At 42.5% G+C, this 27,416-nt stretch overlaps 1 protein-coding gene across 1 annotated transcript in view; it reads left to right on the forward strand.

Annotated features, from left to right (window-relative positions):
• Positions 1-27,416, forward strand: part of LOC145343464 (solute carrier organic anion transporter family member 4C1-like) — a 119,940-nt gene that overhangs the window by 60,772 nt on the left and 31,752 nt on the right. Inside the window, exons 6-8 of the mRNA XM_080189707.1 lie at positions 3,266-3,381; positions 12,542-12,686; positions 16,893-17,088. Of these exons, the coding sequence (XP_080045833.1) occupies positions 3,266-3,381; positions 12,542-12,686; positions 16,893-17,088 (457 nt within the window). The remainder of the gene's footprint in view (positions 1-3,265; positions 3,382-12,541; positions 12,687-16,892; positions 17,089-27,416) is intronic.

Genomic DNA, 27,416 nt, shown 5'->3' on the forward strand with positions numbered 1-27,416 from the left:
AGAGGATCAAGTGCAAGATCAGGGATAATGCTTGTTTTTATCAGCTTGGATCTAGTATGTCCCTTTTGTGAGGACCATAAATTAGATTCAATTTGAATTGGTTTTTGGAGCATGCAAGGAGATGGATTAAGGGCTTGTCCCATCGTAACTGTGACTATCGATCGGCTGCATTTTAATGCTTCTCAAGGACAGAGGACCACACAAGATTAGAAAAAATTATTCTATCCAATAGACAAGTTCCACAGATCGCAGATTTCAGACCGCATTTTACCTTACGTGCCCTCCAATAGCCCCATCAGTCAAATATTTTTTCTTTCATGGCAACATTTATTGCCCATCCTAATTGCCCTTGAGAAGGTGATAATAAGCTGGCTTCTTGAACTGCTGCAATCTACTGTAGTTACCTCCACAGTGCTACTGGGAAGGGAGTTCCTGGTTTTTGACTCAGTGACAGTAAAGGAATAGTTCCAAATTAGGAATGAGAGGGCACAAGTTTAAAGTGATTTGCAAAAGAAGCAAATATGATATGAGAAAAACCGTTTTCACACGAGAGTTTCGAGTCTGGAATGCACTGCCTGGATGTGAAGGCAGATTCAACTGAGGCATTCAGGAGGGCATTCGATAATTTTTTGAATATAAACAATATGAAAGGGTATGGGGAAATAGTAGGGGAATTTGACTAAACTATAATGCTCATTTGAAAAGCCAATGCAGACACAATGGGCCAATTGGTCTCCTTCTCTGCTGTAACAATTCTGCAATCTGTAATTCTGTGTAGCTTGGAGTGGAACTTGTAATCCCATTCACCTGATATCCTTGTTCTTCTACTTGAGGAACTCCTGCATCAATGTCCAAAGGCTGAGATGATTGGCTTTCAACAACCACAAATATCTTCCTTTATGTTCGGTGTGACTTCCTCCTGTTCCCCAGGGAGACAATTAGACTATATTGGTAAAGTGCTAGAATATATTTTCAAAGAGGTAGCAGTGAGACATTTAGAAAATCATTCATTTGAGCAAGTTGATCTGGTTTGTGAAAGGAAAAGTATGTTTGGCAGATCTATTAGAGTTCTTTGAGGATGTAACAAGCAGGGTAGATAAAAGGAACAAGTAGATGTAGCCTGTTTTGATTTTGAAAAGACATTCAGCTACGTAAAGGTTACTGCACAAGATAGGAATTAATGCTTCTGTCCAATTATAAATTCTTAAGAATGAACCCTAAAGTTTCTAGACAGCCTTGACAGGCTTACTAACACTGAGTGGCACCATGTGTAGCAGCATGTTAGTAGAGAGTATTGGGGGAACAGTCACAGAAACTTGTTCTTCATTTTACAGTTTAATGAAACCAGATAATCAAACTATTGGGTTAATTTTAACTATGAGACTATTGTGATTAGATTGACCATCAAACTGTATGACTCTGATGAGGATGACCAAGCCATGTCAAAGTTCATTTTCTAGAGTCAGGATGTAATTTTTCTTGAACTGGACACCAATTCACAGACTAATAAAAGTTTGGAGCAGATGGATTCATAAAGGCCCCAAAAACCGTAATCCATCATTTCTTGGATTTTCTGCTTGAAGTAGGGATACCTACTGCCTGAACTTCTCTCTTTTCCAGGGACTCTCTATATTATTGGAGACCAGGATGTCCATGATGTACTGGCTTCCAGGTGGACAGAAGGTCCCCATCAGGGAATGGTGGGAAAGGCCAAGTAAGCAACCTGAGCCCCCAAAAACTAGCTGATTTTTTTTCAATATTATTAATTGTGACCCATATATAAGGTGTCAAAGAGGAATTGGCTGGTATCTGGGATCTCCTTAAACCACCCCACACATAGGAGAATAATGGGCAGGACTTTTGCTGGCACTTCTGCATAATGTGCCTGGGAAAGTGAGATGCCCTCCCAATGACTTCTCAATATTTGGGAACCATTGGGCATGATTCCAGGCATGACTATTCCCTTGTAGACTTATTCATTTGTAGTTTGTTTGATTATTTGTTTTCCAACTCCATTCATTATAAATGGTGCAGTCAAGTCACTACTCTTTTGACTTCTCAGAACATTGGCTGTGATAGTGGATGTCGTAGTGCAATACAGGGAAAGACGTTAGCACAGGCATGCCATGCATGTACTGAAAGCATTAGGAGAGATTGGATTTTGGCAGCCATTGTGGTTGATTTGATGCACATTGCTAAAACTTGACCATGCAGGTTGACTGAAAGTCTATGTTAATTACATAGCTGAACATGCATTCAGCTACTCCAGAGACTGCCTCCCCCATTAATTTTATTTAAAGGGCAAGCCATCCAACTGACAGGTGAGGAGCTTTTGGCTTATTTCTGCTATTGCAAATAAGTACTTTAGCTTGTTTTTGCAAGTGTATTTTGAGTTTGTGCATCCAGTCAGAGGACTTTATCACCTGTAGTGTGCAAGATATATGCAGACTATCGCTGCAGTGCCTCTGATTCTGCAACATAACTAACAAATGAAGTAGCAGAGGGGAAGCTCTGTGAAGAAGGAGAACAATTTAATGTTCCCCTTATCCGTTGGTTGTGAAATCACTCCGCCTTCTTTATAACATGTTACTCATGCTATTTAACAAGCATATTGCCTTCTATTGTGGCTTCCCCAAGTTGGCAACTAATTATCAGGAATGCCTCATGTTGCCTTGGAGGAGTGAGAGATAGGCCAGGCCATTAAGGTAATAAGATATGGTACATAATTCTTTTGTTGCTGATGGGCCTTGGCATTTATTGGAGATCCAGCTTTATGCTGCTTATAAATTTTTAATTTGTTCCACCTTTGGTATGCAATGGTAATATCACATGACATGATAGAAAGTACTCTCAATGTGAAGACCGAATGGTCTCTACACAGACTGTGTAATGGTCACTTTTCCAAGGCAATCATGGACAACAAGTCTGTGAGTATAGACTGAAGACAAGGTCAAGCAGGTGAGTTCTTTATGTTGGTTTTCTCTCCAACTGCCACAAGCAAAGAATGATCATACAGAGATAACACAGCCAATCTCAGTTTTTTTTACAATTCAACATTCAGTATACTAAATGGTATTGAAGTAAGTGCATTGTTTTGTTTTAAAATAATTCATTAGTTTTCCTTTCCAAATACACCACTCCATTTACTGACTTTATGGATGGCTTTTTGAAAATAATGCAAGGACAATCACTGTACAGCTTCAGTAGCATCAAGCGTGACTACAAAACAATACTCTAGTTTTATACAAATGCTTTCTGTTTGCAGGTACAGCAATGATCCAACGTCAAAAGATTTCTCAGGCCCACAGTTCTAGAAGTGCAAATGCTCTCGCACAGCATAATTTTGGAAGGAATTTTAAGGATTTCCTTCTAGCACTGCAGGTATGATTCAAGAACAAGTTCTTATTTTAAAGGGATATCAATACTATGTTTTGCTAGACAGCTTGTCATGTTTATGCACACAGCAAAAGCTTGTCAGAAAACAGTTTTAACTGGGGCGGTTTTCATCTTTAGGTTTTATTTATTTTTGCACTTCTTGAAGTCCCAAGCTCTGATTTTAATCTAATCAGCCTAGTAAGACTGGAGCAAGCTTATGTCAGATGTGCCATTTGGTGTTATTGTTTACTGGTTTCAACTGAGATGAGCTACTGCCCAAAATAAGTCTTATTGCCGCATGATATACAGCGAGATCAAGTCAGCATTTCAAAAGTCAAGGCCAGGCTCAAAGGACGTTGACTGTAACCAGGAAGAGGACCTGAAGGAACTTCCCTGAAGGTGCTTTCAAAGCACACCTTGTGATTTCACACACTGTAAAGTCTGCAAGTGTTCTGATCTTTTGCAGCAAATTTCGTATTGGCAAACGGATTGTCGGCCCTCTATTTTCTGCACTTTTGTTGGAAATACTACATAGAGTTTCCGCTGTATGTAGCTGCTTGAATGGAAGGTGTCTAAAGGGAGTGGAATGGAAGTAAAACTGAAACTGCAGAAAGCATCTTTCCTTTTCTTCACAGTACTATGGTTTTGGAATTTTTACGTGGAATATGATCCAGATTTTGTAAACTAAATCCCCTGATAGCAATGCTATTTAACTTTTACAATTTTTTTTACCAGATAAATTTATTTTAAGAGTAGCTTTAAATGATTTAAGAAAAAGAAAAATCTTACAAATAGATGTTAAAATTCATAGAAGAGATTGGAGACGGGAGCATAGGAAATAGGAACAAGAGTGGTTCATTCGGCACCTCAAGCCTGTTCTGCCATTCATTTAGGTCATGACATCTTCTATCTGAAAGCATTTTCCCACATGTCCATATCTCTTGATGTCCCTACTATTGAGAAATCTATTGAACTTCACCTTGAGCATGCTCAATGACTAAGCCTCCTCAGACTCTGGGATAGAGAATTCCAAAGCTATTTCCACCCTTTGAGTGAAGAAATTCCTCCTCATTTTAATCTTCAATGTCCTACCTCTTATTCTGTGTTCTGGTTCTAGATCCCCCTCTCCATCTCAACCACCTACCTGCATCTATTCTGTCAAACCCTGTAAGAATAAATATTCTTAATGAGATTGTCTCTCAGTCTTCTAAACTCTAGACAATTAGGCCCAGTTTCCTCGATCCTTCCTCATAGGACAATATTGCCATGTCAGGACTCAGTCTGGTGAACCTTTGTTGCACTCCTTCTATGACAAGCACAGCCTTCCTCAGGTAAGGAGACCACAGTTGTATGCAATACACCTGGTGTAGTATCACCAAGACTCTGTACAACTACAGAAAGACCTTTTTTACTCCTGCACTCAAATCATCTTTCAATAAAGGCCAAGGTAACATTTGCTTTTCAAATTACTTGCTATACTTGTTTGATAGCTTTCGGTGACTCATGAAAAAGGACACCTAGATCCCTTTGGGCAAAAGCACCTCCCAATCTCTCACCATATAAGAATGTGTTTTACCTACCAATGTAAATGGTAAGTAAAACAGATCTTCTCTACCCATCCACTCTTTAAGACACAGCCCTGCCCCAAGGGCACTGCCCCGCCCTGCCCCCAACCACCCGGTGGGCTTCAATGGAAGACTCCAGTTCAACTGGCGAAGGCATTACATCCGGTCCCCATCGGTGGGGACCATCTGTGATCCTTGCCAGTGAGGACCTCTACTGGCAAGGTTGGGAAGACAAGTGAGCCCTGACTATTACATCCCAGAACATTTACAAGTACGCACAGTATACCAGGAGATCTGTCAATCCTCCCCAACCCCAACAGACATCGCCCTCTTGCCTCATTGCAAAGCATGCCATTAATATTGAAATCAACCTTCAGGAGGCTGATTTCACTGGCAGAATGTGGCTGGCAATATCGGGAGAGGGGAAAATCAAATGCAAACCCAATTTTTCATCTTTCTTACATATTTCTCACCATACTACCCGACCAGTGCACTGGGCAGAAAATTCCTGCCATGAATGTCTCAATAAGGTCACTTCTCATTCTTGCAGCACTTCCGGCAGGGACTTTCTTGTTGCACAATACTATATGTAAAAGAGTCCACCCCTTAGTTAGTTCCTCAACAAACCATTCTAGAAAACTACCTTGTATATATTCAAGGAACACGTCCTCCAGAACAATAGTGTTAATTAGGTTCACCCAGGCTACATGTAGACTGAAGCCCCCACAATGACAGTATTTGTTGCATGCACCTCTAATTCAATTTACACAGTGCCCTACATTGCCACTGCTGTTTGGTGGCCTATAAATTAATCCAATCAATGTTTGCTGATCCTCATTGTTTCTGAGTTCTACTCAAACTGATTCCCACAATTCGATCTACTGATCTAAGATGGGACTTCAATTCAGAATTATCCTCACTCTTTATGGAAGTACTTATTCTAGCTCAGAAATCTAAAGCCCTTCATCCTGCACCATCTCTCTTGCACCATTTCTCCAGCCATGCATTCACCTTCGTATTTCTGTATTCGCTGAAGCATGATACTGGGAATAATCCTGAAACTAGTGCCTTTGAAGTCTTGCTTTTTAATCTTTTTTCCAATCTCTAGAATTTGTTTTTAGAGCCTCAAGTCTCTTTCCTAGGTCATTGGTACTGACATGCACCACATCCTTGAGTTGTTCATCCTCCCCATGAGAATGTCCTGCAGCTGCTCAGTGATATCCTTCACCCTGGCACCAAGGAGGCAACAGACTATCCTTGAGTCATTCCTACAGCCACAGAAATGCCTGTTTGTTCTCTAACTATTGAATCCCCTACTGCGATTGTTCTTCCATTCTTCTTTTTCCTTTCCTGTGCAGTTGAACCTCTCATGGTGCCATGGACAAAGCTGTGGCTGGACTCTGCTGAGGAATTAATCGTCATCATCATTATCCAAATTAGAATCATAGAATCCCTACAGTGCAGAAGGAGGCAATTCAGCCCATTGAGCCTGCACCGATAACAATCCAATCCAGGCCCTAACCTGTAACCCCACATATATTTACCCTACTAATCCCCCTGACACTAAGGGGCAATTTGCCATAGCCAATCCACTTAACCTGCACATCTTTGGACTGTGGGAGGAAACCAGAGTTCCCGGAGGAAACCCACCCAGACACGAGAAGAATGGGCAAACTCCATAGACAATCACCCGAGGCCGGATTTGAACCTGAGCCACTGGCACTGTGAGGCAGCAGTGCTAACCACTGTGCTACCTAGCCTTTGGAAAACTGCCTAACGAGCAAGATGGACTCAGGGAACTCTTGCATTAACTCAGCTCCCCCAGACTGTCTTTTTGCCTGTACCCTCTGAACCTGTGGTTTGACCACTCCCCCCAACATGTTATTCACAAAATTCTGAATTGTTAATGAGTACAGCCATCACTCAAGATCTGAAACTGGAGCTCCTGTTTCTGCAGCTGGTGACACTTCCTGCATTTGTGGTTGTCTAGGCCACTTAAAGCCTTTTTGTCATGTCAAAGGATGGGCATTACACATAGCGTAGCCACCCTACCTTGCCTTAACTTTATTTTACATACTATTTATTATAAACCTGGGGACTAGGTTCTGCTGCTTCTATTAAACTTCACGATTGCTCGTAAAACTTACTACTACTAATAAATAATTACTACCAAGTTACTCATGTTTTGAAAGGTAAATGAGCAAAATACTCACCAATCAACCACTGACTCGTTTCCGTGTGACATTGCACTTTGACTTTTTCTCAGAATGTGGTTGGTCAACACATTGAACCCCCGAGTTCTTTAAAACTGGTCTGCCACTCTCCACACTCTTTTAAACTCAAAGTTAGGATAGCTACTTTTATGAAAAGCACCTCCTCAACAACGTGCAATTGATAACCAGCTGCATCTTTGTTTGGGCTTATTTGGTGTGACCACCTCTATTTAGATTAGCTGAAATTCTATCGCGCAGTCAGCACTGCTAGCTGGAGAATCTAGGTCAAACGAGCTACCTAATCAACCAGCTGCACTCCTATTGGGAACTTGTTTCTCCCTGACCAAGGCAGAAAGAAACTTAACTTTAACAGTTGATTATAATTAAATAATAAATACAAACTAGACTAGATTTTAGAAAGTGACCCTCAAAATTGACTATTTAAAATGAACGCACTCACAAATGCCCAAACTTTCACTCTGGGACTGTCTGTATTCAGTGACCAGTCACAGTCTTCAATACTGATCAATGCAGTGGTTAATTTACCTGAATAGGATGGAGCCCTTTGATCAATTGCTGCAGTTAAAAAAAACCAGGGCTCAGCAAAACTTGACTATCTATAATAAGAAGCTAATAATTGCTAACAAAATTCAATTAGCTCTAAAAATAAATAAAATGAAGTCTGAAAGTAATTTGCCACCCCTGACTTTTGTAAAGCATTTGAGTGGTCCATTACTATCCTTGGCATTGGATATACAAGGACTAACTACTCTCTCTATTTGGTCTTCTTCCCCCACCATCTGGGTCCTCCCACTTGGCTAATGTTACAAATTGTGTCAATTAATCATTCTAATTGAATTTTGTAGCCTGCCCCTCCTGCTCCTGATGAGACATTTAATCTTGCCCATCCAGTTCCACTGGGACAAAGAAAGGGTAAGCGCTATGAGGAAAAGTGAATCAAATGAAAGTCAGGGTAATTAGGATTGATATTGTAAGTCCCACCATACCAGATTGCATTTGAATGCAAATATAAAAGTCTAGCAGGCAGCAGGTACAACCAAAAGGAAAATAGTGATAAACTGACAATATGTTAAAACCTTATTTACATTAGAAGACCCTGATAGTTGAAAAGCAAATGCATTATTGTGTGTGGTAATGAACAATTCAAGTCCAAGGTTTAATTCCTTGCATGTGCTGACTTAGATGATCTTGGTTCAGGTTGAATTAGGGGCATTACCATGTGCACAAGAATGTTTGTGTGTGGGGGGAGAGGGGACGGGGAAACAAACAGACAAGCTGGAATTTTACGGCATGCCCGCCCCCAATTTGGACGGCGCTCAGAGAACGGCATTCTCCTTTAGTCCTTGGGCAGGATTGTACGAATCTCAGGCGGACGTACCGGTAAAAATTTTAAGAATGTGAAGAATCGCATGTGAGTAGTAGAATCAAGTGATGAGTCTGATAGAAGTTGACATGAAGCTAACACCTTGTCAGGACTGAGTACAAAAGCAGAAAATGCTCGAAAATCTCATCAGGTCTGACAACATCTATGGAGAGAGAACAGAGCCAATGTTTTGAGTCTGTATGACTCTTCATCAGAATTATATCTTGTATATATGTTACCAATAAACAGCTATCATTCACCAAACAAGTTTCCAGATTTCTTAATAAGACACAACCACACAACATGGTGGCAACGGGGGATTCTAAAATCCCCAAGAACGAAGAAGTAAAGAAACTATAGTCTGACCTGAGAGAAGCGTGATTTCCTTAAAGACCTCAAATCGGTAGATGGAGGTCGCCTAAAAACTCCACAAAAGGTGTGGAGGCTGAAGGGCAGGAGAAAGATTGATTCTGCAGTGAAAGGACTTCATAGAGTATGTGGGGTCCATTGTGAGACCCGATCCAAAATAGAAAAAGATCACAAAAATCCAATTTCAAAGAGCACCATAGCTTTCTGAGATTCCCCTGCTTTTCCAGATCTCCATTCCAACTAAAATATCAGTTCAATTGAAAAAGCCAGCCACAAAAGAGACTATCACTACAACTTGGAATGTACTGCTTTCTCGTTCATTGGTATCTCATTCTGGTGTGTTTGCTTGTGAGAGATATCATTAAAACTTCCAGGGCAAAAGTGTGACAATAAATAATCTTTGTTATTTTTGACAATTTATAGAAGCTTGCTGCTGGAAATTAGTTAAATTGAGGCAACCACACCGATGGGAAGGAAATGCACATTAAAACACAGACAATAATACAATCTTTATGATAGAGTAAAACTCCTAACATTATTGTGACCTCTATTTACTCTTGCTGGGCTGTTGAGCAGGATACTCCCTTGCCATCTATGAGGAACAAGACTTTCTTCCTCTTGGCCACCTTCTCTACCGGCATCTCTGTGACTCTATGATGGGAATGAAGGTTAGCTACAGGATGGTCTTGGAAGGGGCGGTGCTTCTCCGGCAGCATTCTTTTCAGATAGAAGCAATTCAGTAAGGTAGTTTTAACTAAAGACACTCCTACTTTAAGAGGTGCTATATTTAAACTGTGGGAGCCTTGCCAGAATTTGTGGTTTCCCCTGGCACATACCACCCCACCAATGGGCAACCGTCAGTTACAAACCAAGTAACATAATTAATGTGAAGGGAGGTAAATGAGTAAACATGTTGCAAGACTCGTAGCATCAGTTTCATGACAGTGAAGTGGACTTTCCACCTATTTTGCAAGCATTATGTTTGAACATTGAGGATTACCTCATGTATTAAAATCAATGGGAAACAGTTAAGCTGCTGTCACAGGCTATGCAAATAGAAACCACTCTTGCAAAGTTATCATCACAATTCATTTTTGGATTCCAATTACTGATTAATTAAACATTTTACTTGTTGCTGCCTCTTATCCACAATGTGCTGACACTGTATCATATGTTCACAAAGCTGTTGAGCTATTTAAAGGATGTTTATCAATAGTTGGAAGATTCATTCTTCCAGCTTTGCCACTTCTTATCTGCACAAATAAATGTTCCTTGCTACATTTTTGCATTGTTTTCTCATTTGAATTTTGTTTCATGTAGTAGCTCAAGAATATGTGTAGGAATTGTTTACATATTGCAAAATTATGGTTTTGGTCATGTTCCATGACTGCAAAAGGAAAACAACAAAAATCAGTCACAGGAATTTTAATAAAAGTTTCTCAATATACTGTATATAAATTCTGGAAATTCTAAAGGATTATCAATCACCTTCCTCTAGTTCAGGTTGCAGTAGATGAGGCACATAAACCCAGAATGCTGTCTGTTTGATCCTCATCTGTACAGAGGAGTTTCAGGCAAAAACCAAGTAATCAGCCATGGTTCAGAGTGCTGCTTACTATGTAGGAATACCTACTGAAGTTCGTGTGCGTCAGTGCCACAGAAGTTGAGATTGTGCTCAGTTTTAATGCCACAGCCTGCCAACACACATTATTTATGTTCACATATGAAAATCACCCACTCAGCGAGACACTGAAGAGTGTCTGACAACTGTGAAAGCATAGCGCCTCAGAACGTTGCCAGAAAAACAGAAGCATTTTTGTTTTATTTTACAAACAAAGATACAATTACAGGAAGTCCTTGGTTAACACTGGTTCCCGGACAATGTGACATGATATAGAGCAACGTATGTGAGACATAAATTAATATTATAAATGAGGTTATGGTCCTGGGGGAAGGCTTTCCCTTTCCATTATAATTCCACTGTCATGACTTAATATGACAGGAGCCAGTTTATCAAACAATGTGTTTTTTTAATATATATAACAACTCTAAGATTTTTCATGTTTATTTACAAATAACGCAACAACTCTAAGATTGGTACAGGACAGCAAGATAATTTTCAAACAGATACATGTAGAAAGAGATAGGAAAAAATGACCATAACGGTAAGTTCAGATTATTCTTTGTATCCAGTGCCTTCCATCATGCAAGTAGTTGAAGGATAACGAAGGATGGGGGGATATCAGGATAACTGGATGCAGTCACAATTAGCTCAGCAGCACACGACTAAGCTCACAGGATATAGGCAACAGAGCTACAGAATTTATGGAGAACTTTGTAGGAGTACGTTAGACAATGCAGAGCCCAGAACTTTAAGATAAGGATCCCATACAAGTAAATAAGTCAAGAATTCCATTGGTTTACATTCCACAACGATTTTGTGACAATTATGAATTGAAGGGAACTTATCACTAATCCAAGTGCAAATGTTGCGTGCTGCAAATGTTAGGATATTGTACGGCCTTTTCCCATTCGCATCATGAATCTTTTCGTGTGGGAGACCTTGTATCAGAAACAAGATATCAAATTCTAAGGCCATCACACAGATTCACTCAAGCTGTTGAAGAACATGAAGATAATGTTCTTAAAAACCAGTAGGCTGTAATCTTGACACAGGACCAAAACTGGTGCAGGAAATCTGCCATGTCCACTTTGCACCTCTGGCATAATGAGGATATGGTGGAATGAAACCTGTACCACAGTTTGGAGTAATATGCAGATGGTGTATTATCTTAAGCTTAGTTTTTTTTGTTCTATCACAAACTGTCATTTTGTTATCATATTCCCAGATATAATCCCATGTCTCCTCAATAATATTTACTGTGAGGTCTCTCTCCCAAGATCACAACATGTCAAATGTATTTGAACAAAATCCAGAGCATGGGATGTTTTAAAATTAATGAACCAATTGCTTGGGCTCTACAGATAGCAGAATTCATTTCCTGTCTGGCACCCCGATATGATTATTTACGGATTCCCTCCCAGGAAGGTTGACTCCCAAATACTAACAATATTAAAACTAATGAAACTGTTTATGTTCTTCCACTCATATCATGATCACTACAATACAGACATTTTTAAGCCAGGGCTAACCTCACTGCAAGAAATTGTGATAATTGAACCAATATTTTGTAATTAGTGCCTGAGTTACTTTGTTTTTAATCTTGTATTTCTTTTCCCTTCTGTCTAACTTTCTCCTAGTTCTCTTAAAGCTCTACCCCAATGATGGGGCAGTTATACAGCCATCAACTGCCTTTCAGTACCTCATTCAAATGGAATTTGTTCATTCATGAGCCCAGACAATAAAAGTTAGTAATAGAAACGCAGCTGAACCCAGTTCTGTCCTTGTCTGAAGTCTATACAGCACATTTTTAACACATTGCTAAACATCGGATTGGAAATTCTGGTTGAGATTTTCTCCAGTGATGGGTGCTGACAATGATTGATTGTAACATCTCTTGTGGCCGAGATTAGCTAACTCAAAGACTTGGGGTTGAACTTGATATTATAGTTCAGCCCTACTGAACCATCGGAAACCTATGTTCACTAATTGTTAAACATATCTTTTCTTATAGATGTTGTTAAAGAATCCTGTTTTCATGGCCTTGGTAATAGCAGGCACCAGTGAAGCACTGGTCATCACTGGATTTGTAACGTTTATGCCTAAGTTCATTGAAAATCAATTTGGCCTAACTGCTAGCTTGGCAGCAATTCTGGGAGGTAAGCAGTTTTATTAACTTCCTGAAAAGATAATATTTCAGTAGTTTATTTAAAGGGACAATTGATCCCACTGAAAATAGAATGGTAGAAGAATGACTGAAGCACATTGTTATTAATGTACAAATCAGCCAGCAGCTTGTAGTGAAAAAGGGATGCATTCTGGACTGTGAATAAGTGCTGAGTAAGTTGTACCATCAGTTTTGTGAAAATTGCATGCTGCCATTAATTTTCAGGACTTATTTGAAGTTTCAAAATGCTTTCAATAACGTACTATATTGTGATTAAGGTCAGAACAAGTGCAGTCAGGAGACAAGTAGCAGAATGGATAACAAGCAGGCTGCAAAACAAAAAGCAAATGAGTTGAATTTTATGTGCCCCAAGCAAGAGAATTTACTGAGGGGAGGGCACGTAAAATAATACGGTAGGCATGCACCCTATCAACTTCCTGCTCAAGCTCATAATATAATGGGCAGGTGCTGAAATCTGTCCATTATGGTGGGAACCCACCAGCCATATCTGAATCACAGAATCAGATCATTCAGCCCATCATATGTGCACAGAATGTCTCAAAAATGATTTGAACTCAGGAATTGGAAGATAATAAAACCTGATGAAATTGACACAGGAATAGGCCATGTGACCAATTGAGCTTGATCCACTATTCAAGGCTAACCTTCAAGCTCAATTCCACTTTCCCACCAATTCCCCATTTCCTTTGATTCCAAAAATCAAGAGACCAAAAATCCCTCTGCCTCAGATTTAAATATGCTCAACCATGGAGTATCTTCTTCCCTCTGGGATAGAGAAGTCCAGAAATTCACAATCCTTTGAGAGAGAGATTGCACCTCACTTTAGTTCTTAAATTCTCGGCCCCTTATCCTGAGTTCCTTCCCACGCACCACCACCACCACCACCACCCCCGCTGCCCCCCCCACCCCCACCCCCCCCTGCCAGGGGAAGCAACCTCTCAATGTCTATTCTGTCAAGCCCCTTCAGAATTTTACAGGTTTCAATGAGATCCCCTCTCATTTCCCTAAATTCACTCAGCATTTCAGCATGAAGCAACCCCCTCATTTCAGCAACCAATCTAATACTGAATCCTAACTCCTGTTTCCAATGCAAGTATACTCTGCCTTAAATATGGACACTAAAACTGAACACAGTAATCCAGATGTGGTCTTAACAATGCCTTGTACAATTTATGCAAGACTTCCTGTTTCTTGTACTCCACACCCCTTGCAATAAAGGCCAAAATGTATTTGCCTTCCTAATGCTAAAGGAATTAGCAATTTCTGGAAGCTAACTTTCTGTGTTCTTTGTATGAATAAATCAACACTTACAAGGTTAATACTTTTTAAAAATATTCTACTTTTTATTCTTACTATTGAGGCGAATAATCTCTCACTTTCCCACATTATGCTCCATCTGCCCATTCACCTACCAGTTCATTTCTCTTTGCAGTGTCCTCGTCATAGCTTCCATTCCCGCCTGGCTTTGCATCACCAACAAACTTAGACATATTAGTCTAAGTTAGGTTATTAATATTGATTGTAAATAGCACTGATTTATTCTTTCATGGGATGAGAGCATCAGTGACAAGTCCAGTATTAGTTGCTCATCACCAAATTTTTTTAATTCAGTTGTGGAACATGGGCATCACTGGCTGATTAGCATTTATTGCCCATCCCTAGTTGCCCTCGAGAAAGTGGTGGTGAGCAGCCTCCCTGAAATGCTGCAGCCCACATGCTGTGGGTTGACCCACAATTGTCCTTGAATTGAGTGGCTTGCAACACCATTACAGAAGACAGTTAAGATTCAGCCATATTGCTGTGGGTCTGGCGATACATGTAGGCCAGTCCAGGTAAGAATAGCTGATTTCCTTCCCTTAAGTATATTAAAAAACCAAATGAAGTTTTACAAAAATTGACAACTTTTTCATGGTCACCATTCAATTCCAGATTTATTAATGAAATTTAAATTACATCAGCTGCTGTGCTGGAATTTGAGCCCTTGTCCCCAAAACATTATCTAGGGCCTCTGGATTATTAGTCCAGTAGTGTTACACCATGCCACCATCTCCCCCTAGAGCTTCTTACTATAGCTAGGGAATGGAGTTTTGATCAAGAATTGAAGATCCTGGCTCATAGACTTGCAATTTAATAGTTTAGTAATATTGGAGAGGATGAGTTAGGGCTGTGTGTTGTCAGCATACATGTGAAAATATGTATTTTTGGATGATGGCATATAGGGGCAGCAGCCAGAAGAGAAATAGAAGAGGGCCAAGTATAGATTCTTGGGGAACACCAGAGGTAATGGTGTGGGAGTGGACGAATAAGTCACTGCAAGTGATACTAAGTTATGATGAGATGGGTAAGAATGGAACCAGACCAGTGCTATTCCACCCAGCCAGCAATAGTAAAATAGAATCCTACAGTGTGGAAGGAGGCCATTCGGCCCATTGAGTGTGCACCAACCACAATCCCACTCAGGCCCTATCCCCACAAACCCATGCATTTACTTTAACTAGTCCCCCTGTAAGGGGCAATTTAGTGTGGCCAATCTACCTAACCTGCACATCTTTGGAGTGTGGGAGGAAACCGGAGTGTCTGGAACAAACCCATGCAGACACAGGGAGAATGTGCAAATGCCACACAGGCAGTGACCCAAGCCAGGAATCAAACCAGGGTCTCTGAAGCTGTAAGGCAGCAGTGCTAACCACTGTGTCACTGTACCACCCTTGTCAGCATACTCAACAACTTAGTGGGAAAGGTCAAAGATACAGACAGATAGTTTACCTTTGTCACAGATATAAAAATGTTATTTGTGAATTTTGGATTTTGAAGAGAAAAGGGGAGGTTGGAGATGCAGCGATAGTATCCAAAAACAGTGGGCTCAACCCTTGGTTTATTAGGAAGAATGGTAGTGTCAGCAGATTTAACTGAGAGCGGAACGCCACCTAAAGAGAAAGAACCATCAACAAAATGAGCTATTATGAGGATCGGGGGGAAGTCAGATAAAGTTTATTTAATAGTGTCACAAGTAGGCTTACATCAATATTGCAATGAAGTTACTGTGAAAATCCCCTATCGCCACACTCCGGTGCCTGTTTGGGTAACTGAGGGAGAACTTAGCATGACCAATGCACCTAACCAGCACACCTTTGGACTGTGGGAGGAAACCGGAGCACCCAGAGGAAACCCACGCAGACACAGGGGGAATATGCAGACTTCACACAGACAATGACCCAAGCTGGGGACCTGGGTTTGAGCTGTGAGGCAGCAGGGCTAACCACTGTACCATCATGCCACCCCTGTGCCACAATGTCAGCAACTTAGTGGGAAAAGGTTCGAGGGAGCAGGAAGTACATTTCATGGACAAATTGAGCTTGGAGAGGGTCATGATGTGTGATAGAATAGAAATTAGGTGAAGATGCGACCTCAGGGCTAAGTTGGTGGGGGGGGGGGGAGCTTTAAGGGACATTTGACCTTGTTGGCTAGTGGAAGGGAAGAAAGTGGCAGAGACAGCTGATCAGATGGTAACAATTTTAGTGACAAAAAAATTCATGAGCTTCTCATACTTCTCATTAGGAACAATTAACTTTAAAAACAATGGTAATTCCCTTTACCAACCTAAGATTTTGCATTAATTTTTCTTTCAGCTGCATAATCCTGGCCACCTGTGGTCAAATGCATTCCACAGATAATATCCATAACAGTAACAGGCTTAATGTAAGTGTTTCTGAGCTAAACAACTCTAACAGCAAGCTTACTATTGATTCTGTCACTGTAGCTGTACAGAATCAACTGGGGTGAATGAATGCTCCAACCAATTTAGCGTACAGAATGTTAATATCTGTATTCACCGTTTCATAAATAATCTGACATTACCCGTTGTCAGAAACCACAAGGGACATTTAGGTACAAAAATGTTTCCAAATATAAAGTGTCTCCCTGTTAAATTCACTGCCAGTTAATTGTTTTATATGTAATAAATATGAGGGTCCTATTTTTAAAAAAATAAGTTAGCTTACTTTTCCAGCTGTCACAAGGCAGGTAAACTGAATGGTTTTGTAAACTAAGTTATAGGACTGTTTCTATTGTATTGTAGATCTTACTCTCTGGCAGCAAATAATAATTTCTCCAAAAAATATACACATCTGCAGTGAATCATGCAGTCTAATAATTGGTTCCAATCTTTACTTTAAAGGTGCAGTCCTTATCCCTGGAGCTTTCATTGGTCAAATTGTTGGTGGGCTCATCATTTCCAAGTTGAAGCTCCAATGTCAAAATGTGTTGAGAATGGCTGCGATCACATGTATTCTATCACTGTTGTGTGCCCTTGTTTTCATTTTTGCTCGGTGCCCAAATCACCCATTTGCTGGAGTCAACCAGGATTATAATCAGTAAGTAAAAATCAAATGACATTAATTTTGTCTTACTGTTATCTGAAATACTTTGTATGTCACCTGTGTGATTTTTTACTCCATCCTTAAAGTGGTTGACTTTCTCTGGTTTTGCACAAAGAGTCAGTTGAGAAACACAACTGGGAAGTAATAATTAAATCAGGAGAGACAGATTTCAAAGAAAGTTAAGATGGGGTGGGGGAAGACAGGAAGATGGGGATTGCTAGTTGGATAGTCCTTAAACCAGGGCATGGGGTTTGAGAGGCATGATTAAACTCATTGATTGCAATGCAGGCAGCATCCCAACTTTCAGCTGCCTGGACATTTGAATGAGCTGTATTTTCAATTAGCACTAGCTGTGTTGTTCAGTTGCTGGATACATCGAGCTGCTAGCATCACTTTCAAACTGGCCTGCACTGGTTGAAGTGGGCATGCAAATATGAAAGGGTGTTTGGAGCAGGTGCTAGAAGTCACCATTGAAGAGAATCTCAACTGGGAAAGAGTGAAGGATAGCACAACTGCGCTGCGCACTGGATCCAAGTCTTTCAGACACTGGACTGGAAGTCTTTGTGGAGGAGAAAAGATGTCCTGTATTAGCAGGGGAAAGAAAGTCCGTTGTCAAAAGACGGGGGGACCAGATACTGTGGACCTCAATGCTAGGTGCCATGCCTTTTAAACCTTGGATGCAGTGCTTTATTGATATTGATTATACAAAAGGAACCTACATTCCTTTAACATTGAGATATTTGATAAAGCATCATTTACATGTGGGTTTTAATTGTACTGATGAAGCCTACCTCACTTTATTGAATTTAGGGATCACAGAGTTTAAAGTGTAGCATTTAAATAATGAATTGCTATCAGTGACTAACTGATTCTATGATGTTTATTTATTCAGTCTGTATGTAAGGTAAATGAACTTTCTACAAACTTGGAGACCTGACAGGTATGAACACAGGCAGCAAGTCCAACAATAAAACTCTTAGAATAATAGAATGCAGAAAAAGGCTACTCAGCTCACCAAACCTGCACTGGCAACAATCCCACCCAGGCCCTATCCCCTTAACCCCACATGTTTACCCTACTAATCCCCCTGACATTAAGGGGCAATTTAACATATCCAATTAACCTTACCCGCACATCTTTGGACTATGGGAGGAAACCAGAGCACCCAGAGGAAACCAACGCAGATATAGGGAGAACGTGCAGACACCACACAGACAATCACCCATACTGAGAGTCAAACCCGGAGGCAACAGTGCTAAGCACTCATTCAAATTGACAACAGCCTAAAAACAACTTTAACTCAGTTTTCCGTACTAATTGTTCAGCAGTTTGTCCTTGTGAGTCATTCATACCATTGCTTCTATCTCTCTGTCTCTTGTTTTCCTTGCTCCTTCCATTCTTCTCTCAGTTGTAGTGTTCCAATGAAGCCCACGCAAACTAGAGAAACAGCACCTCAGCTTCTGAATACGTTCTTTACAGCCTTTTGTAACATTCTTAACATTGAGTTCAACAACTTCAAATCATGAACTTTGTATTCCATCTTAACCCCTATTTTAATCCAATTTTTTTCCAAACTCCTCCCCCAACACCCTCCCCATCCTAACACCATCATTCTCCATCAACTCCATGTTAATGACACTATTCTTATTGTTAGTTTGTTCAGTGGTGAAACCCCTGTGAATAATTTAAATTTAAGTTATTTTTCATTTCTTATATTATCCAGAAAATAATAACGGGACCTGACAACAGTTTATACATTAGTTGTAGAGGAGAAATCTAATCGCTTAACTATTTCCTTAAAACTGGCACTTTTCAAATTGCAACAACAATGTTCGCTGAAATTCTCTGGTCCTCCTCAGGGTGTTTCTCTGAGCGGCGTGTCACTGGCTGGTGGCGGGATCTTCTTGTTCCTGCCTTTTTATAAGGATGGCCCATTGATTCCACTCCATATCACCAGGAAACACATGGCGCCATCGGTGGGACCAGGAGATCCTGCCGGTGTGAAAAGCCAGAAGAAGGTGCCCATTAAGTGTATCATATCCTTACAAATGAAGCAATAACTGCACACACTACTCAGTGCAACATTTTATCATCACTCACCTACCAACAATTGTATTATTAGTCAGGCCTCATGTCTAACATTCATATGCTTAAATCCTCCATCCAGGAAACTTGACCTCTCCTTGAATGATGTGCAAACAGAACTCATGTATCAACATAGCCAGCCAAATAGTCAGTCTCCCATATGTTGAAGTGGAGACTCTAGAAGATGTTTAGCATTTTCCATTTCCTGACAGCTACCTCTCTCAAAAGGCCACCATTGAGGAGAACCAACATTGGATCAGTTCTGTCAGTTCAACCTTCTATAAACTATAGCAGCGAGCGTTTGACAACAAAGACCTCTACAGGTCAACTAAAGTACTCATGTACAGAGCAGTTGCTGTCATCATGACCCTATTCTGCAGTGGGACCTGGTCCGTGGATCAATGCAAGAGAAATTCCATCAGGAATTGTCCTACACATCCTCCAGATACATTGGGAGGGCCATCAGCCAAACACTAGTTTCAGGTCCACAAACATTCAGTCAAAACTCCTGCAAGATCAACCTCAATGAACTAGCCACTGTGTTGGAATGGCTAAAAACTATTTCCTCAGCCACGTCCTCTTGTCTCAACTCTCAAATGGCCAGTGTTCCAGGGGCAGACAAAGAAAATATTTCAAAGATACTCTGGGCTCTCATTAATTCGACTGACTGAGAGAAGCTTACTGTCACTTGTTCAGAGTGGCAACAAATTGTCCATCAAATTGCAACACAATTTGAGTCCCAATGCTTTAATGATGAGGCAGAACCATGTTAACTTTATTTATGTTCTTTGTAAATTGTATAATAGATTGTACATTAAAGCGTGCAAAAAAAAAGAAACAGGGCAGCACGGTGGCACAATAGTCAGGGTGGCACAGTGGCATAGTGTTAGCACTGCTGCCTCACAGCATCAGGGACCTTGGTTCAATTCTGGCCTCGGGTCACTGTCTGTGTGTCTGCGTGGGTTTCCTCCGGGTGCTCTGCTTTCCTCCCACAGTCCAAAGATGTGCAGGTTAGGTTGATTGACCATGCTAAATTACCCTTTAGTATCAGGAAAACTGGTGAAGATAAACATGTGGAGTTAATGGGTAGGGCCTGGGTGGGATTGTTGTCAGTGCAGGTTCAATGGGCTGAATGGTCTCCTTCTGCACTGTAGGAATTCTATGAACAATAGCGAAGAAGGAAATAATAGGAAGCAAATCCTCCACTCAAGCACAAGTGAGCTGCAGCCAGGGCAAGGGTCAAGGATAGTGCCTGTTTGCCAAAAACAAGGTCTCATAGGTTTGACATTGTGAATGACTCACATGAAAACTTCACTGAGCAAAAGCAGATTGATGAAGATGCAAAACAAAATGCTTGGTGCTTTAAGAAATCTGATAAAACGCTAATAGTCAATGTCACGGAGCAAAGAGAATTCCAGCACCAACTTGGCATAGGGATTGGAGACCATCCTTTCTAACATGGAACTGGTGGGCAACTCCATCAATGCAAGTGGCACCAATCATGAAGCAGCATCTCATTGCCAAGGAAGACCTTGTGGTCCCATGGTAGTGTTCCTACCGCTGGTCTAGAAGCTCTGGGTTTGAATCCAACACCAGGACTTGTTGGCCTTGGAAGGAGTATTCACTGTGGTTCAGTGGGTTGGTAATCAACTCAGAAATCCTTCCATCACTTTCCCCATAATTCTCCAAAGAATAATATTCAGCATGGGTTTGAAGGTATGCTAACAACTTCTGATGGCCAATGTGTCAGTTTCCAATGCAGTAAAAACAGCTTCCACCAAATGTCTGAATGCTACAGTGGGTGTTCACATTGCTGAAGAACATGCAGGGTTTCACAGCAGTTCAGCAATCTGTTCTCCAGCAGAATATTAGCTGTATTAAAGCAGGCAATAACCTGAGGTCCAGTGTCAGGAAGATAGCATTGGTACTGCCACTTGTGCCACTCAGCCAGTGCTCTTGTTACCTAACAACCAGCCAAACAAGACTGCTGTGCTCATGCCAAGATGGTACAATTGACAGATGAGGTTTCTAGGCTCAAGTTGCTCAAGGTCATCCTCCAAGACTATCAGTAGTCCCCCTTACTGAAAGTCTGCAAACTTTCACTAGCTTTGCTACAAACATAGTGGTAGCATTACACAGGAGCGCTAGCGCAAACACAAACTTATGGAAGACAGGTACTAATGTACAAAAGCGATCATTGACTGCTCCATCACTTGGAGCTTGGCTCTCATTGCATGTATGCTGCACATGAGTGTGTGTTTGCACTCAAGATTCATAGTCATGTTGTCAGCAGATTGTCTTTATCAACCTGTTGGACCAATGAGCAGCGCAGGCTTGGAGGGCTGAAGGGCCTGTTTCCTGTGCTGTATTGTTCTTTGTTCTTTGTCCTATCACCCAATAGCCATATTTAATTTGTTGTGGTGGGTAAAAGGTAGCTGGCACAATGGATTGTCACAGAATGCAGGCATCATGACTGCTGCCAGAATACCAAGCATTGGCCTTCATGATTCACTGCCTCTGGTCATTCACCCTTTGGATGCTGGAGCAGACGAGTGAAGGAGCAGAGAGACAGATAAGAAATTACCTGTTAAAAACCTGTTTAAATAAGTTTAAAGCACTTTCGTAGTAAGAACTTACCTTGTAGAACTGTTTAAATCATTTAAAAGCATTTTTGCGGGCTTTTTGTATCTACCGCTTTAAGAATTCTAAGGGAGTGGATAGCAGGGAGTTGTGGGGGAGCAGGCTTTAAAACAGTGCCAGGTTTAAAAGGAGGCCTGGTGTAGACAGCAGGCAGGGTCGGAGTGGGCAGCGGAGTGAGAGGGAAGCAGAGTGAGCTACTAGGGCTTAGGAGCAAAAGGGCTGGGGAGAAAAAGGGCCAGGTAAGTTCGTGTTGAAATTTTCAACAGTACTACAGTGAATAATGGAGGGGCATGTGATGTGTTGTTTCTGTATGATGTGGGAGCTGGTGGACCCCAGGGTCCTTCCCAGGGACCATGTCTGCAGTAAGTGCAGGTTGCTGGAGGAGCTCCAGCTCAAGGTAGATGAGCTGGCCTCTGAGCTACAGACACTGAGGCTCATCAGGGGGAGAGAGGGTGCCATTGTCAACGGGGTGCAAGTGACATCCACCCCCCCTAGACTGGCAAACTCTAAGGGTCAGGAACAAGAGGGGGCTGCTGAGAGGAGGAAGGAGGGTGGGGAGCGGAGGAAGGAGGGTGGGGAGCGGAGGAAGGAGGGTGGGGAGTGGAGGAAGGAGGGTGGGGAGCGGATGCCTCAGCCTCTCAATCTGCATAACAGGTTTGAGGTTCTTGCTTCCAGTCTGGACAAGAACGAGGGAGGTGAGTTTGGTGAGCAAACTGCACACAGTACAGTGATGCAGATGCAGGACATAGGCAAAGAGAAGGTGAAAAGGAACGTAGTAGTAATTGGGGATAATGGGGTTAAGGGTATTGACACTGTCCTTTGTCACAATGACAAAGAGCACAGAAGGGTGTGTTGTCTGCCTGGTGCTCGGGTCCGGGATGTCACATCTGGGCTGCAGAGGAACCCGGAGTGGGGGGGTGAGAATCCGGTCGTTGTGGTACATGTGGGTGCCAACGACGTAGGCAAAATGCGAACTGAGGATCTGGGGAGGGAGTATGAAAAGCTGGGAATGGAATTAAAAAGTAGAACCGACAAGGTGGTTATCTCTGGGCTACTGCCTGAACCGAGTGCAGACGGGCGTAAGGTTGATAAGATTAAGGAAGTGAATGGGTGGCTCAGGGATTGGTGTGGGAGGAATGGGTTTGAATTTATGGGGCATTGGCATCAGTATTGGGGTAGGTGGGACCTGTTCAGGTGGGATGGGGTTGGTCTGAACCGTGCTGGGACCAGAGTCCTGGCGAATCGTGTAAATAGGACTGTAGACAGGGCTTTAAACTAATTAGGGGGGGGAGGGTGCGAGGGTAGGTGACATTACGGGGTCTAAAGTTAAGGAGAGGGTACAGGTAAGGGAAGAGGCCGAGGATGTCCCAATAATAAAGGGAGTAGGGGGCGTGAGTATGGTTGGTGGCATTCTGGCAAATAGGGTCCAGGTGAAGGCTGGGATGAAGGCACTTTATCTGAATGCACGAAGCATTCGGAATAAAGTGGATGAGCTGGTGGCGCAGATCAGCACAAATGGATATGATCTGGTGGCCATTACAGAGACGTGGCTGCAAGGTGACAGGGACTGGGAGCTGAATGTCCAGGGGTATCAAGTGTTTAGGAAGGATAGGCGGGAGGAAAAAGGGGGGAGCGTAGCTTTGCTGATTAAGGATAGCATCAGGGTGGTAGTAAGGGATGATATAGGAACCAAAGAGCAGAAAGTGGAATCGTTGTGGGTGGAGATTAGGAACAGCAAAGGGAGGAAGACGCTGGTGGGTGTCGTCTATAGGCCCCCGAATAATGATCTGGAGGTGGGGGGGGCTGTTAACGCGCAAATAAGTGCGGCGTGCAGGAATGGAACGGCGATAATTATAGAACATAGAACATTACAGCGCAGAACAGGCCCTTCGGCCCACGATGTTGCGCCGACCAGTTAAAAAAAACAATGACCCACTAACCTAAACCAATCCCTTTTCGTCCATAAACCTATCCACGGATCTCTTAAACGCCCCCAAACTAGGCGCATTTACAACCGCAGCGGGCAGGGCATTCCAATCCCTCACCACCCTCTGGGTAAAGAACCTACCCCTGACATCCGTCCTATAACTACCCCCCCTTAATTTAAAGCCATGCCCCCTCGTGCTAGCTTTCTCCATCTGAGGAAAAAGGCTATCACTGTCCACCCTATCTAAACCTCTAATCATCTTATATGTTTCAATAAGATCCCCTCTTAGCCGCCTTCTTTCCAGCGAAAACAACCCCAAATCCCTCAGTCTCTCCTCATAGGACCTCCCCTCCATACCAGGCAACATCCTGGTAAACCTCCTCTGCACCCTCTCCAAAGCCTCCACATCCTTCCTGTAATGTGGGGACCAGAACTGCACACAGTACTCCAAGTGCGGCCGCACCAGAGTTGTGTACAGTTGCAACATGACGCTGCAACTCCTAAATTCAATCCCCCTACCAATAAACGCCAAGACACCGTATGCCTTCTTAACAACCCTATCTACTTGATTCCCAACTTTCAGGGATCTATGTACACATACACCTCCACACTATTCAAAGTCCTCCCGTTAGCCCTATACTCAACACATCTGTTATTCCTACCAAAGTGAATTACCTCACACTTCTCCGCATTAAAGTCCATCCGCCACCTCTCGGCCCAGCTCTGCAACCTGTCCAAGTCTTCCTGCAAACTATGACACCCTTCCTCACAATCTACCACACCTCCAACTTTGGTGTCATCAGCAAATTTACTAATCCACCCAACTATACCCTCATCCAGATCATTAATAAAAATTACAAACAGCAGTGGCCCCAAAACAGATCCCTGAGGCACACCACTCGTAACCGAACTCCATGACGAATATTTACCATCAACCACCACCCTCTGTCTCCTATCTGCTAGCCAATTCCTGATCCAATTTCCTAGATTACCCTCAATCCCATACATCTGCATTTTCTGCAGAAGCCTACCATGGTGAACCTTATCAAACGTCTTACTAAAATCCATATATACCACGTCAACTGCCTTACCCCCATCCACCTCTTTGGTCACTTTCTCAAAAAACTCAATAAGGTTAGTAAGGCACGACCTACCTGCTACAAAACCATGCTGACTATCTCCAATCAATTCATTACTCTCCAAATAACTATAAATCCTATCCCTAATAATTTTTTCTAAAACCTTGCCCACAACAGAAGTGAGACTCACCGGTCTATAATTCCCGGGGAAGTCTCTGTTCCCCTTCTTAAACAATGGGACAACATTCGCTAACCTCCAATCTTCCGGTACTATACCAGAGGCCAACGGCGACCTGAAGATCAGAGCCAGAGGCTCTGCAATCACTTCTCTTGCCTCCCAGAGAATCCTAGGGTAAATCCCATCCGGACCAGGGGACTTATCTATTTTCAAACCCTCAAGAATATCCAGCACATCCTCCTTATCAACTGTAATACCGTCTATTCTACTCCCCTGCAACCCAGTGTCCTCCTCAGCTATATTCATGTCCCCCTGCGTGAACACCGAAGAGAAATATTGGTTCAATGCCTCTCCAATCTCTTCTGGTTCCACACATAACTTCCCTCTGCTGTCTATAACTGGCCCTAATCTTGCCCTAACCAACCTTCTGTTCTTGACATACCTATAGAACGCCTTAGGATTCTCCTTAATCCTATCAGCCAAAGTCTTCTCATGTCCTCTTTTAGCCCTTCGTAACTCACTCTTCAACTCCCTCCTAGCCAATCTAAAGTTTTCTAGTGCACTACCCGAGCCCGCAAGTCTCATCCGAACATAAGCCATTATGGGGGATTTCAATCTACATATTGATTGGTCGACCCATGTTGGACGCGGTGGGCTCGAGGAGGAGTTCTTGGAATGCTGCCGGGATAGTTTCCTTGAACAGTGTGTGTTGGAGCCGACGAGGGAGCGAGCTAGCTTGGATCTGGTGTTATGTAATGAGGCAGGTAAAATAAGGGACCTTGTGGTGAAGGATCCTCTTGGGGAGAGTGATCATTGTATGGTGGAGTTTCTGGTGCAGATAGAGGAGGAGAAAGTGGGTTCCCGGACACGCGTCCTTTGTTTGAACAGAGGGGAGTACGGTAGGATGAGAGAAGAATTGGCAAATGTTGACTGGGGGAGCGCGTTGGAAGGTAGGTCTGCTGAGGAGCAGTGGAGGATCTTTAAGATCTTTCTTGGTGCTCAGCGGAAATTTATTCCGATCGTTAAAAAGGACCGTAGGAGGAGGGGTAATAAGCCGTGGATAACGAAGGAGGTGAAGGTAAGTGTTAAATTAAAAGCAGAGGCGTTTAGAGTAGCTCAGCGTCGTGGGCGAGAAGAGGATTGGGAGAGGTTTAAATGTCAACAAAGATTGACAAAGAAGTTGATAAAGAAGGGTAGGAGAAACTATGAAGCTGGGCTAGCGCTTAATATAAAAAAGGATAGTAAGAGTTTTTATAAATATATAAAAAGGAAGAGGCTGGCTAGGGTGAACGTTGGACCCTTAGAGGATGAGAAGGGGGACTTAGTGGTAGGGGATAGAGAAATGGCTGAGGTCTTGAATAACTTTTTTGTTTCGGTCTTCACAGAGGAGGACGTGAATAATTTGCCAGGTGTTAGCGATGGAAAGGTGGTAGGACTGGAGGGTCTCAGTGACATTATTGTTACTAGAGAGGCGGTGCTCGACAGACTGGAGGGACTGATTGTGGACAAGTCCCCAGGACCGGATGGAATGCATCTGAGGGTTCTGGAAGAAATGGCGGAGGTGATAGTGGATGCCTTGGTGGTTATTTTCCAAACGTCGCTGGATTCCGGGGAAGTGCCGGAAGATTGGAAAACGGCTAATGTTACGCCGTTGTTTAAGAAGGGTGGCAGGCAAAAGGCAGGGAATTATAGGCCGGTTAGTTTAACGTCTGTTGTAGGTAAAACGTTAGAATCCGTCATCAAGCAGGAAATAGCGAGGCATCTTGAGAGGAATTGCTTGATAGAGCAGACGCAGCACGGTTTCGTTAAGGGGAAGTCGTGTCTGACAAATTTATTGGAGTTCTATGAGGATGTGTCTAGGGCAGTGGATAGAGGAGAGCTGGTGGATGTGGTGTTTCTTGATTTTCAGAAGGCGTTTGACAAGGTACCTCACAAGAGGTTATTGCAGAAGGTAAGGGGGCATGGAGTTGGGGGTAGGGTGTTAGCGTGGATAGAGGATTGGTTGTCAAATAGGAGGCAGAGAGTGGGGGTCAATGGGTGCTATTCGGATTGGCGGTTGGTGACTAGTGGAGTGCCCCAGGGGTCGGTGCTAGGGCCTCAGCTATTTACCATTTATATAGATAATCTGGAGGAGGGAACCGAGTGTATGGTGTCGAAATTTGCTGATGACACCAAGGTTGGTGGAACGGCAAATTGCGTGGAGGGTGTGGAGAGTCTGCAGAAGGATCTAGATAGGTTGGGCGAATGGGCCAGGAAATGGCAAATGGAATTTAATGTTGGCAAGTGCGAGGTGGTCTACTTTGGTAGGAATAATGGTAGGAAGGACTATTACTTACGTGGCGAAAAACTGCAGCAGGCGACGGTGCAGAGGGACCTCGGGGTCCTTGTGCATGAGTCACAAAAACCCAGCCTG

Source organism: Carcharhinus amblyrhynchos, chromosome 5, assembly GCF_965287045.1.
Source record: "Carcharhinus amblyrhynchos chromosome 5, sCarAmb.v2.hapA, whole genome shotgun sequence".
Classification (NCBI taxonomy): domain Eukaryota; kingdom Metazoa; phylum Chordata; class Chondrichthyes; order Carcharhiniformes; family Carcharhinidae; genus Carcharhinus; species Carcharhinus amblyrhynchos.